We start from the raw sequence: 14,445 nt of genomic DNA on the forward strand, positions 1-14,445 counted from the left end.
TTGTTTAAACTTTTATCATCTGTCACATTGCTCTCAGCACTTACTGTATATTCAAATGTGTCATCTTTGTCTTCTCTGAATTTCACAGGCCTGTTGAAGCCACTGACATTGTTTATCACACTGTAATCTCAGGGCACTTGTAGAGTGAGAGTCAGCAGCTTTTGCTCCCAGGAGTGCAAAAGCAGCCACCCTGCAATGTCTCGCCAGCCTTTGGTCCTGTGCCTTCTCTGTAATGATGTAGATCTGTCTCTCCTTTATTCTTTGCAGAGTGCTGCAGCAGCTCCCAGCCCCGTGCTAGGAAACATGCCCCCAGGAGATGGCATGCCAGTAGGCCCCGTGCCACCAGGGTTCTTTCAGGTACTCAGAGTCTTGACTAGGAATGTTAAGGCAGAGGAACTCCTGCTTGGTGTTATTTAATGCTGATGACGTAGGATGAGGCTGTTGTAATTCTTTTAGTTTGATTATTAAGGTAAATATGATGCTGTACAGCCAACTCTTGATTGCTCAGGCTGGTTATTTATTACATTCCCTTCGTCTGTTGTATTATTTGTCATGATTAATATTAAAACATTTCATTTGATAAAAAAGAAAAGAAATCAAAGTGCAAATTAGACTAATAAGTTCACTGTGGTGAATACTTTGTGGGAAAATACATCTTTAAAACATTCATTTTCAACTGTCTGTATTTCTGTAGACTAAGAATAATCAAGATTTGGCTGTATTTTCAAAAGTAGCCAAGTCATAATCTATTTACTTAATAAAAATTATAGTCTGTATCAAATATTTGAAATCACATTTGTGGTTTTTCAGCTAGAATATTCATTAATATAATTATATAAAATTTGAAGATCAGATTTTCAATTGTGTATTTAGCATTTTCAAATTTCATAACCTGCTCCTTTTAGCAACAACAGTAATGATTTTAGAACTATAATACATCAGGTTTTAATTTTATAGATCTTTACCTTAAATCTGATAGAATTCTAACTCAAACCAACAGACCACTGTAAATTCTGAAGACTTCTCTATATGGATAATTTTATAACACTCTTTGAGAAAATTAAGAATTTAGGAGTTAAGAATTATAGGTGGGAGACATTACAGTAATTAATATCTAACACACTATCTTGTTAATATAGTACATACCTATAAGCCAAATTGATATTTTGGTCCATTTTTCATTTCAAAATCCTTGATAATCATTGGTTAGTAATTCATACTATTACTAAGGTACTTACAGAGATGAAAATGCAGAGATTAAATTGTAAATAACCTTGCAAAATAGATCTGTAGAATTAAAAGGTGTCATTTAGAACGTCAGACAAACCCTGCACATTTAGGGACTATTCCTTTGTCTAGCTGCTCTTTATTATGACTGGAGCACTAAGAAAAATGTAAAAGTCATTTTAGAGCCACATTCTATCCTGAGACCCTAAGTATAACTCTTGGTTATTAAACAATCACCACATAGACAATGATAAAAATAGCCAACATTTAATAATTGTTTTCTGTGCTATGCTTTAGTTTAGTCTACATGCTTTACGTAGGCTACTAGTTCCTACAGTCTCTACCGTCTAAGGTTTGCTGATTCTCACAGTGCAGATGGAAACACCAAAGCACTGACAGATGATTCTCACAGGAGCTGACAGGGCTGGTCTTTAAATCAAGACAGTCTCCATTTCTACCATTGAGATTACTTTTGAAGGTTGATTGCTATCTGTGACATGTTTTCAACTCATTTTATTTTTGCTTTACATTCTTAACTCTCGTGCCTGAAGTGGGTTAGGGTTAGGGAGTGTGTTGGAGACTCTTTTCTGCGAGACAGGATCACACCCAGTGGATTGTTAAAAGAGAAGGTCGGTTGGGGAGGAAGCAAATGTTTACTCTAGAGCAGTACACCAAGATGGCTAAACCTACATTTTCGTTTTCACCCTTGTAAGGGTCAGTCCCCCTCCCCCTTGCTTATTTTCTTGTACGAGTAGTCAAAATAGCTTTAATTTTCTTTAAATTATTCTGCTAGAATTCATGACTGGGTGCCTTTAGATTCCAGATACTGTGATATGTAAAAATCAGCACATACAGTGTACAACTTTTTGAGGCTCTTTGCATTAACAACAACAATAACAGTAACAATAAATCAGCTTTAAAAATGAAAAAGTGAAAAGTTTTGTGATGGCCAAGAAGAGAGAATGATTAAGTCCACCAGAGTTGGAGATGAGCTAGGGTTTGAAACACTGCCCAGCAAAACAAGCAGAGGAAAGGCACATCAGAGTGTGGCCCATAGCCAAAGTGTGCTATCAGTAAAACAAAGTATTGACATGCACAGAATACACACAAAGTACAGGAGCAGAGGTAAGGGGTCCTGCACACGAAATTGGAAAGATGTGCTCTGTTCTGTTGGGAAGAGCCTGGAACGGCATGGTAAGATCTATTTACCATGCTTACAGGATCCAGCAGATCTTTGAGAAAGGGGGTGACCTGGTTGTGCAATTGATTCAGACTCTTGTTTAGGCTAAAGTTGATTCAGACTTTGTTCAGGCATCTCTGATAAACGTGTTTATAACATCCCTGACATCAAAAAGCCCAGAGTGTGGTGAATTAAGAAAAGAAGTGATTTAAGTATGGGAAAATTTGAAAATAGGCATATTAAATTTGTGGAACATACACTTGTAGCAAATTAGATCATCACGCTGAGTCTTGGGAAAGGTATGGTCAGAAAAGCATTGTCAACATAGAAACTGTAATCAAAGTTAATGTCTTAAGATGAATGAGGAGCTAGGCAAAGGAAGCAAAGAGAAAGAACAGTCAGGGAAGGAGAAATAATGACAGGAACCCAGAGGAGAGGGGAATAGACACCTAGTATTTCAAGCCAGTTGTATCCTGACTAGTTATAAGGGGAATGGCTGGTGGTGACGCCTGAGAGGGCTGAAGGCAGTCCAGGGTCTGAACCTAATCCTAAAGACCATGATGAGCCATCAAGACCATGACGAGCCATCAAGAGGAACTTCTTGGGCTTTGCATCTTGAAGGGAAAATAGTTTCAACAATATTAGCCAGAATTCAGTTACAGAAGAATACATGTAGAAGTGGAGACTGATCTAGGATAGTAGGATTAGAAAGAAAAAAAGTAGTAATTAGGTTTGAAAAGCCTCAGTTGATTGCCCAAATTAGACATAAGGAAGATACTGAAGTTTCTATTTTGGATCTTTGAATAATTGTAGTATCTTTATGAATGTAAAGAAAAATAGGAGATGGAAAAATCTGTATACATGTGAGTTATTTCTGTTCACCCAAGAAGAATGTTTCAGCTCACCTCAAGGACTTTCCCCATCTATTCAAACTTCATATACACCCAGGATTTTTAAATGTTTCTAAAATACTGAAAAATTCAATCAAACACTAAAAAGCTGGTATCTCTTAGTAATGCAGTGCTGAGGTCAGCTGAAGTGTTTCATAACCAGTTAGTGTTAAGTCTCTACAGTATTTGGACTGTATGTCAGTGCAAGCCTAGGCATACATAACAAATGTTGTGGAAGAGGCTATCTTTCATACAAAGAAGCATGATAGTGATCAGAAGCTGCAGATGATCATACTTGTGAGCAACACACCAGCTTCTGCTCCTGTTTCCACAGACGTTTTCCTCTGAGAGTGGTCCACACCTCGAAGCTCTAGGAAAGAGAATCATCTCTGAGTTCACAGATGAAAACACCCAAGTTCAGCACAGCCAGTGAGCAAGGTTCATTGTAGGAAAGGGCTACACTGCAAGCAGCCATACAAGGGCAGGCGGTGGCTTCTCTGCTGACTGGTTCCAGAAGGTTCACTATCGAGAGACTAGGGTTCTGTAAGAAGTGAGCATAGACATAAAGGGAAACCGCAGCACTCAGAGGAGCTCTCAGTAGCTTTCTCTCCTCTCTACTTCTTGTAGCAGCTGGATTCTGAAAGGCTTATCCCTTCTCCTGCAACTTAGAGTCAGGGAGAGTGTGAGAATACTTCATATTCCCAGGGAGAAATGCAAAACTTATTTGGGCATAGCAGGAATGGGAGTCGACCATAAAAAGATTAAAGTATTAGGATTAAATGAATAAAGTTAATAATTTATAATTAGCCTCCTAAGTTAAAACATAAGTAGTTTTGAGTTGCACTCACTCTATAATCATACTGTAAAAATTACGTTGAAATTAGTCCTCCTAAATAGGGAAATGTATTTCTTTTACACCAAATATATTTCCCATTTACACCAAAGAACAGCCCTCTTTTTCCCCTTCCCCCTCCCCCTCTCCCCTTCTCTACTTCTCTCTCTCTCCTTCCCTCCCTCCCTTTCCCCCTTCCTCTATGTATAACTTAAATCCATTAGCAAGTAACATTACTACAAACTCTAAACTTAGGGATTCAAACAAATGCAGCTAACTTTAATCCTAAAATTGACATCTGTGATTAATATTCCAGTCATTTAGTATGTCCATTATGGAAGACAGGCCTTAGATTGTTGCCTTTCTTTTTGAGACTTTGTAACCACGTCATTAGTTCCTTTGCTATCATTTTGACAGAATACCTGGCAGGAGAAACCTGACGGAGGGGAAGTTTATTTTGGCTCACAGTTTAAGAGGGACCAGTCTAGCACTGCAGGGAACATGGCGGCTGTGGTGGTCCAGTCCATGGTGGTAGGACCTTGCTGTGGGTTTATTCACATCTTAGTGGATCAGGATTAGGAATTAGACGCAACCGGACACGGCTATGGGCTTTATATAATCTCCAAGTCCCAGCAACCCTTCTCTGTCAGTCAGGCTGACTTCCTGACCTCCATGACTCCATGCCACCTCTGGGCACAAGCTGTTAAAACACACCAACCTATGGGAAGCATTTCTGATCTGAGCCATAAGTTTTGTTTTTATTTAAATGGGAATGTCTCTTAATTAGTAAGAGCCCATTAAGTGAAATTAGTAGGAATATTTGAACAAAAGAAGTGCCAATTTAGTAAAATAAAGCCATTTAAAGTAAGATATATACTTACTTACTAGAGTCTGTCAGAGGCATGATTAGTGTAAGAAACCCAATAAATCCTCGGTGACACCTGTTGTGGAACCAGTGGATGACTTCAGAGTCATATTCTTAAATCAAGACAACTGACTAATTGCTACCAGAGGAAAGGCAATAGGGCTGTCTGTCCAGCAATCTCAAGTTTGGTTTTAGTAGAAAAAATACAGTAATGATATATCAATAATCTCATGTGGCTTAATTCAACAGTTTCATGGTATACTAAGAAATTTTCATTATAAATGGTATCAACCTATTGAATAGCTACATTTTTGTATATGTATATTTATTCTCTCAGAAATAAACAAAGGCATTAATGGCTGCAGCCTTATTGAGACAGGCAGCAGTATTTCCTTAGTCCAGTTTAGATGTTCTTCTCATTTGTGTACAGTGGTCAAAATAATTGAGTAACTAGTCTGACTAAAATAAAGGATAACATTCTTTTCTTTTTTAAAAAAATAGATTAATTCTGTCTGCTACTTTGTAAGAATGAGTATTTTTGCAGCTTATAATAAAGATTCTTCCATGACTTACAATAATTTATAGAGCATTAAGTGAAGACCATTTCTTATTTCTAAGAGAATCTTGTAGTTTTTCTTCTTCCTGTTCTTTACTGCAGAAAAGTTCCACAATGGGAACTGAACCTTAGTTACCACTCTAGTAACTGGACATATCTTTTATTGAAAAGTATGATATAGTCTTTTCATAGGTACTACTATACATCATACCTGAGCCTATAGCTGATGTAGGATACACTTTTAAATATTTGTTTAATTTGAATATAAATTAATATAGACTTGCTCAGTTTTATTGTGTATTATATTTCACTATAGTTTTTATCTTGATACATTTATTATCTTACAGTTACTAAATCTTTAGCTTCCTTAACAGAAACGTCTAAAAACTAATAATATAATTGATGTTGGGTAGTAAAAGTAAGGTTTTGGTCTGATTACAGTTGTAAACATGTGTTGAAAGTAAGTGTACTAAGTAATTTAGTTTCAGGATGAGTGCTCATCCATAATTTGCATTGCATTTGATCAGAATTCTGCTGTGCTAGAAGACATACTGGCACAGGATTGCCAGTCACTTTACAGGACTCGGCCAGCCGTGGTAAAGCTGCTTTGCCATCTAGTGGCAATGTAATGATGTCTCCATGTTAGCATCTGCTTTCCAAAGATTCTGTTGTTCACCAAACTGCAGGTAGCAAGCTGACTTAATGCATTGGCATAGTAGTAATGAAAAAGAATTAAAAGGAAAGAGGGAGGGAGGGAGGGAAGGAAGGAAAAAAAGAAGAAAGAAAAACAGATGGTCAGAAAATTCCCATTTCTTCACAGGGTTATTGACTAGAAAAGGCTCAGTATAAATCACATAAACCAACTGGATGGAGAACAAAAAGTAAAACAATATTGTCAATACTTCGAGAACAAAAAGATCAAACATGAGAACTCTTGTTTTTCTCTTGAGACTGAAAAAAAAAACTAAAAGAAATGTTTTTTCCCCAAAATTTACTTTTTAAATTCACATTATATCCCAATTGCAACCCCTCCCTTCTTTCCTCCAAGTCTTGCCCTTGCAAATCTCTTTCCCTGTTTCTCCCTCCCCTTCTCCTCAGAGAAGGGGAAGCCCTCTTTGGGTACCACCCCATAGGGTATCTAGCCCCAGCAAGACTAAACACCTTCTCTCCCATTAAGGCCCAATGGACAATCCAGCTACAGGAAGGACATCCAATGGCAGGCAACAGAGTCAGAGACAGCCCCCACTCCAAATTGTTAGGGGACCCATATGAAGACCAAGCTGTACATCTGCTACAAATGTGGAAAGGCCTTAGTTCCAGCCCCTGCATGCTCTTTGGTTGGTGGTTCAGTCTCTGAACCCCCAAGGGCCCAGGTTAGTTGACTCTGTAGGTCTTCTTGTGGTGTCCTTGACCCCTCTGACTCCCTTAATTCTATCTGCAACTCTTCCACAAGACTCCCCAAGTTTCTCCTAATGTTTGGCTATGGGTCTCAGCATCTGTTTCCGTTCATTGCTGGATGAAGCCTCTCAGCAGACAGTTATGTTAGTTTCCTGTCTGCAATCATAGCAGAGTATCATTAATAGTGTCAGGGGTTGGTTCTCTCCCATGGGACAGGTTTCAAGTTTGGACAGTCATTGGTTAGCTGTTCCCTTAATCTCTGGCATCTCTGGGATCAACTGCTGACCTAGGATAGGGGAAATTACAGGGAGTCTATGGGAGTGACCCTAGCTGAAATTCCTACCAGTGGGGGATACAGAGACTAAAGTAGCCACTCCTATAGCCAGGCAGGACTGCCAGTGGAAGGAAGGGACATCAATCCACTCACAAAACTCTCAACCCAAAGTTTGTTCTGCCCTCAAGATGCACAGGGATTCTAAGAAACGAAGGAAGGAAGAGAAGGAAGGAAGGGAGGGAGAGAGGGAGGGAGGGAGGGAGGGAGGGAGGGAGGAAGGAAGGAAGGAAGGAAGGAAGGAAGGAAGGAAGGAAGGAAGGAATTTTAAAAAAATTTTAGAGCAGAAACTGAAATTTTTTAAGAATTTTTTTCATTTCTTAATTTTTGTATGTGCATTGGTGTTTTGCCTGCACAAATGTTTACATGAAGATGTCAAATCCTGGAACCGGAGTGATAGACAGGTGTGAGATGCCATGCAGGTGCTAGGAATTGAACCAAGATCCTTTAGAAGAGCAGCCAGTGCTCTTAACCACTGAGCCATCGTTCAGCCCCAAGAAATGTTTTCTACCATCTCTGGGTTAGTGTCTTGGAGGTAAATATTTACTTCATTCCTGTGAATAAGCCTGAGGTTTTGAGATGCCTTTATGTGTGTCATGTGCTCTGCTGTTCTTGAGTCTTCCTGAATCAGCCACACCAGCAGCAGCACCAGCTGTTTGGTCCCTCATACAGTGAGACATCCACAAGCTTGTCAGGTCCTTCCTTACAGTGATCTGCCTTTCCTTCTTCCCTGAAACAAGTCTTTAGAAATATTATAATTCTGGAGATGCCCCTTTCCCACTCTCTAGAAATTGTACATGTAAACTTTTTTAATTTTTTTAATTGGGTATTTTATTTATTTACATTTCACATGTCATCCTCTTTCCCAATTTTCCCTCCCTAGAACCCCCTATCCCATCCCCCTCCTCCCTTTTGCTTTTATACCATTTTAATTACATGAATGTATTAAGGCCAATTCTAGGTTGAGGGTCTAGCAATACAAATAGATACAAATAGTCAAGGAACAAGCAAGACAATAAACACAAATAGTCAAAGAACAAGCAAGGCAATAAACAAAGTCCCATGATCACTCCTGTGATCACTGTTTCTAAAGGCTTATCAGGATGACTAAGTATCTGAGCCTACTTCCCCATCCTAGCCCAAGGTCATTTTCATGTCTGAAGCCTACTTCCTTGTTCCATCCTAATATTTAGATTCCTGCCTGAGATTACCTCTTTGTTCTATCCTAAGATTTAGTCTCCTACCTGAAATTACTTCTTTGTTCTAGCCTAATGTCAGATTCCTGCCTGAAGCCCACTTCCTTGTCCTTGGCCAATGTCATATTCCTGCCAAGCAGCCCATTTTCTTGTCCTTGGCCCATGTCAGATTCTTGCCAAGCAGCCCCAAAGGCTCTCTGCTTCTCCCCCTTTCTTATTTCATTAACAAGACTGAGTCTGTCTTAGGTCATTCTGACAAGAATTCCTTCCTTACCTGTCATGGAATATGCATTATCCAAAGCAGTGCATTTATGTCTTAGGTTGGTAAGGCTCTGTGCAGAATCTTACCTGTCTTTGGCTTGCCAGCCTGTTAATTTAATAACTCTGTCTACGGGTCCATTTTCAGGTTCAAGCTTTGTACTTTGGTTGCCAACATGTTGGTTGTTACAGACAAGCCTTCACTCGATGGTCAGGAATAAAAGTATTGCCAGGACAAAAAGGGCTAGCATGATCAAGTTATATATGCCATTCTTGAAGCTTGACCAAAATAGAAATACTGACCTCAGGCCATAGGTAACTTTATCAGCAGTATCTATTGCATCAACACTGAGCAGAGCAGCATTCTTGAAATTCATAAGATCACTATATAACATTAAAAACATCCAGAGAAGTGTTAGAATTATGCCAAATGCACTGCAAGTGTCTAAACTTTTTCCTAATTATAATGACTACCTCTGTAAACTTTAGAACTAACATGAATCCAATGGTGTTTGGCATGACACTCGAGATGGCTCCTTACCCTTAAATTCTGAACCTCTTTCCAATAATTTGAATAGGATAAAGAACATCAATCCCTTGTTCCAAATCCTCTTGTATATTCCTAAATCCTCTTGTATATTCAACACATTAGTAACATTTTTTGCTAAATGATTAACAAATGTACGTGTTATCTTAAATCTTAATGAATCAGAAGTTTAGTTACAGTATCATTTCTTAGATTTGTTGAATAGGTTACTAGAAATACCAATTATTGATTGGAAATACCTATGTGTAATTAACATTAAAATATAATTTCTAATATTGTATACAAGAGAGAGAAGAGAGAGTATGTGTGTGTTTAAAATTCAGATAGTAGAAATAGTATCTCCCAGAGTTAAATTCACCAAAATTGTATAGTGGGAGGTAGAGACCACTGCTTAATTATCAAAGCACAAACAGTAAAAAATAAAACAGAAGTTTCCTAGAAATTTAATTTTGAATGTTAAAGAACAAAGAGCCTGAGCATTGCAAATGGAGCAAGCTCTTCCCTAATGCAAAAATAAAACACCTGAAAATTCAGAGGTGCTGGAAAGCTGGTTGCCAGCTTTGCGAGACTGCTGTCCTACAGTCCTGGTGATAGTTGCTGGTCTCAGCCACAGAATGAATTTAAACTTCTCAGCTTGAATAAGTAAGGAGGCTTTAAAACCTACAATTCAGAAAACTAAAAGCCCTGCAGCATTTTCTGGATGGACAGGGAGCAAAAGAGGAACTATTGGGTTTTACTTCTGCCTTGCATTTGGTACTGAAGGAGAATGTCTGTTAGAAATACAACTGTTTACCAGTGAGCACTTAGCAGTTAGACTGGCCATCTGAGGCCAGGGCTCTTGTCTTGCCTCTTCTTGTTACTCCCGGAAGTTAAAGGATCAATATAGATGTGGAGGAATTCTTAGTTTTATGGTGGTTGTTGTTTGATTTTGTTTTTAAAGCTGAATCTTATACTGTAATTAGAAAAACGCTGGTCGCGAGGGCTGATGGCTGAACTGTTGTTGCCCATGGTCTCCTTTTCTTTTTCAAGGCAGGCTCAAATGGTTGCTTGTGCTTGCTCTTGCTCCAGGCCTCTTGCCTCAGCCACCATAGAAATCCTTAGGCAAGTTCAATCTCCCTCTCTTTGATTTTTCAAGTTTCCAGTATCTAATATATGAGTTAAACTAGTTTAATTCTTTAATGTACATGTTTAAAATTTGACACATAAATACGGGTTACATTTATTTTATAAGATAATATAATTTATATTTATATTAGTGTAACTTAGTTTTGTTTCATGTGTGTTACTGGGAGTGGAGCCCACAGTCCCAGGCTTGCTAAGCAAGTACTCTACCCCTGAGGTCTATCAGGGCCAATTTCTTAACAAACATACTAATCTTTCTGCGTGGACATTTCAGAGGACTATTGCTGAATCAATAGGAATGTTACAAGAATATCAAGATGCCAAAAAGATTAGAACAAAATACACCATTTTAAGTTATTTTTTGCAATGATCGCTGAGTACAAGGTAAAGGGTATATCTCCTATACCCTCACCTAGAGCAACTTTACGTGAAAATATAAATCATATAATGCAAAAGAGGAATGGATTTGTGTTCTTTAAGGAAAAGTTTAAAACTATTGCTTAAATCTTAGCTTTTTTTAATGATAAAAACTTAAAAAATTATTTTTGTTAATTATTTTATTTATTTACATTCCAGTTGTCTCCCCCCCAACCAAGGTTCCCCCTGCCACAGTTCCTCAGGCCATTCCTTCTCCCTCTTGCCTCCAAGAGGGTGCCCCCCACCAGACCTCCTCCTTCCCTGGGGCCTCAAGTCTCTTGAGGTTTAAGCACACCGCCCACTGAGGCCAGACCAGGCAGACTTCTGCTATATATGTGCCAGGGGTCTGGGACTGGCTCATGTTTGCTCCTGGTTGGCCGCTCAGTCTCTGGGAGCTCCCTGTGGTCTGGATTAGTTAAGACTGCTGATCTTCCTATGGGGCCGCCCTCCCCTTCAGCTTCTTCCATCCTTCCCCTAATTCAACCATAGGGGTCCCCAACTTCAATCCAATGGTTGGGTGTAAGTGACTGCATCTGTCTCAGGCAGCTGCTGGTAGGGGCTCTCAGAAGACAGCCACACCAGGCTTCATCTGTAACCACATCATAGCATCAGTAATAGTGTCAGGCCTTGGTTTGTCCCCCATCCCCTGCCCCTGACCCAATGAGATGGATCCCAAGTTTGGCTAGTCATTTAACTGCCTTTCCTTTAGCCTCTTCTCTATTTTTGTCCCTGCATTTTTTTTTAAGACAAGAACAATTCTTGGTCAGAAATTTTGACTGGAGATGGACTCTGAGCTACCTCTCCTCAGTGTTGGACATTTTGTCTAAGGTTGAGTCCTGAGAGTCTCTCACCTCACAGGTCTCTGGTACTTTCTAGAAGGTCCCCCTATCTCTCACCCCACTGAGGCTGCTTATTTCCATTCATTCTCCTGCCCCCATACTGATCCTGTTCCCCTTTTCCCTTTCCCCTCCCCTTTCCAATCCAGGTACTTCTCTCCCTTCCCCCTTCTAAGTGGGATTGAAGCATCCTCACTTGCCTTTCTGCTTGTTACACTTCTTACAGTCTTGGGTTGTATCCTACATATTTTGTACTTTTTGGCTAATATCACAACATGCATGTCCTTTTGGGTCTGAGTTACTTCATTCAGGATCATATTTTTTAGTTCCATTCATTTGCCTACAAAATTCATGATGTACTTGTTTTTAATAGCTGAATAGTACTCCATTCTGCAAATGAATCACATTTTCTGTTTCCATTTTTGTGTTGAAGGAATTCTGTTTCCAGCTTCTGGCTATTATAAATAAGGCTCCTATAAACATAGTGGTGCATGTGTCCCTGTTATATGTTGGAGCATCTTCTGGGTATATGCCCAAGAGTGGTATAGCTGGGTCTTCAGGTAGAACAATTTCCAATTTTCTGAGGAACTGCCAGATTGATTCATAGAGTGGTTTTACCAGTTTGCAATCCCACTAGCAATGGAGGAGTGTTCCTCTTTTCCCTCATCCTCACCAGCATATGCTGTCACTTGAGTTTTTTATCTTAGCCATTCTGATTGGTGCATGGTGGAATCTCAGGGTTGTTTTGATTTGCATTTCCCTGATGACTAATGACTTTGAACATTTCTTTAAGTGCTTCTCAGCCATTAGAAATTCTTCTGTTGTGAATTCTCTGTTTTGCTCTGTAACCCATTTTTAATTGGGTTATTTGGTTTTTTTGGAGATTAATTTCTTGATATATATATATATATATTGGATATTAGCCCTCTGTCAGATGTAGGGTTAGTGAAGATCTTTTCCCAATCTGTGGGTTGTCATTTTGTCCTATTGACAGTGTCTTTTGTCTTACAGAAGCTTTTCAGTTTCATGCGGTCCCATTTATCAATTGTTGATCATAGAGCCAGAGTCATTAGTGTCCTGTTCAGGAAATTTCTCCTGTGCCAATGAATTGGATGCTCTTTCCCCTTTACTCTTCTATTTAATTCAGTGTATCTGGTTTTATGTTGAGGTCCTTGATCCACTTGGACTTGAGCTTTGTGCAAGGTGACAAATATGAATCTATTTTCATTTTCCTACCTACTGACTTCCAGTTAGACCAGCATCATTTATTAAAGATTCTTTCTTTGTTCCACTGTGTGTTTTTGGCTCCTTTGTCAAAGATCAAGTATCCATAGGTGTATAGGGTTTTTTTCTGGGTTTTCAATTTTATTCCATTGATCTACCTGTCTGTCTCTGTAACAGTTGTAGTGGTTTTTAATCACTATTGCTTTGTAGTACAGCTTGAGGTCTGGGATGGCCATTTCCCCAAGAAGTTCTTTTATTGTTGAGAATTGTTTCAGCTATTCAGTTTTTTTTTGTTTGTTTGTTTGTTTGTTTGTTTTTCCATATGAAGTTGAGAATTGTTCTTTCCATGTCTGTGAAGAATTGTGTTGGAATTTTGATGGGAATTGCATTGAATTTGTAGGTTGCTTTTAATAAGATGGCCATTTTCACTATGTTAATCCTACCAATCCATGAGTATGGGAGATCTCACATCTTCTGAGATCTTTTTTCAGGGATTTGAAGTTCTTGTTGTATGTATATTTTACTTGCTTGGTAAGAGTTACACCAAGATATTTTATACTATTTGTGGCTATTGTGATGGGTGTTGTTTCCCTAATTTCTTTATGAGCCTGTCTATCATTTGTATAAAGAAAAGCTACTGATTTGTTTGAGTTAATTTTATATCCCACCACTTTGCTGAAACAGAAGGAATACTATGCGTAATTCATCCCATGAAGCCACAGTTACTCTGGTACCTAAAACACAAACTTCAGACCAATTTCGCTTATGAATATCAATGTAAAAATACTCAAATACTCAATAAAATTCTCTCAAACTGAATCCAAAACCACATCAAAACCATCATTTACCATGATCAAGTAGGCTTCATCCCAAAGGATACAGGGATGATTCAATATACAAAAATTCATCAACATAATACACTATATAAGCAAACTCAAGGAAAAGGAAATCTTAGCTTTTAAAAAAGTTTTGTAAATATATTTTGATCAAACTCTTTCGTCTCCTCAAACTCCTCCCAGATCCTGCTATGGACCCAACTTCATGTTCATTCATGTTCTGTCTCACTCCCTCACTCTCTTGCTCCCTCCCTTCCTCTCCTTTGCTCCCTCCCTCCCTTTTCCTCTGTTTCCAGATCCCTGTCTCTAAAAACAAATGCAAAACAAAAGTACCACCAAAACCAACAAATCAACACAGAACAAAATTCAAGACAGACACACACAAAAAATAAAAAGCAAGAGCGAGAAAGAAAATCAATAAAAACAAAACAAAAAGCATGCAAACAAATATGGAGTCTGTTTTGTTGCCCAAGTCCTCCCAGGCATTGGGCCTGCCCTAGGGTGTAGTTGCTATATGCAGTGTCACTCCATTGGTGGAAACTGATTTCCCTTCTCTAGCAGGTATAAATTGCAAATAGATTCTTGGTTATGGTTGGGGCTTTGTGTCCATTTCCCCTCCTCTGATGAGCTGGACTTTTGACTGGTTTGAACTTGTGCAGGTGTTGTGTGTGTTGTTGCAGTCTCTGCGTTCATATGGTCATTAGTTCCATTGTATCTGAAAGATGCTATT

At 38.9% G+C, this 14,445-nt stretch overlaps 1 protein-coding gene across 3 annotated transcripts in view; it reads left to right on the forward strand.

Moving 5' to 3' along the window:
• Positions 1 to 14,445, forward strand: part of Ssbp2 (single stranded DNA binding protein 2) — a 266,016-nt gene that overhangs the window by 192,218 nt on the left and 59,353 nt on the right. For 2 of the 3 annotated variants that reach the window (XM_028760092.1, XM_028760093.1), the window contains exon 5: positions 268 to 357. The exons of the other annotated variant lie outside the window; for it this stretch is intronic. In XM_028760092.1, the coding sequence (XP_028615925.1) occupies positions 268 to 357 (90 nt within the window). The remainder of the gene's footprint in view (positions 1 to 267; positions 358 to 14,445) is intronic. 3 annotated transcript variants of the gene reach the window in all.

Source organism: Grammomys surdaster, unplaced genomic scaffold (genome assembly GCF_004785775.1).
Source record: "Grammomys surdaster isolate TR1022 unplaced genomic scaffold, NIH_TR_1.0 126391, whole genome shotgun sequence".
Classification (NCBI taxonomy): Eukaryota; Metazoa; Chordata; class Mammalia; order Rodentia; family Muridae; genus Grammomys; species Grammomys surdaster.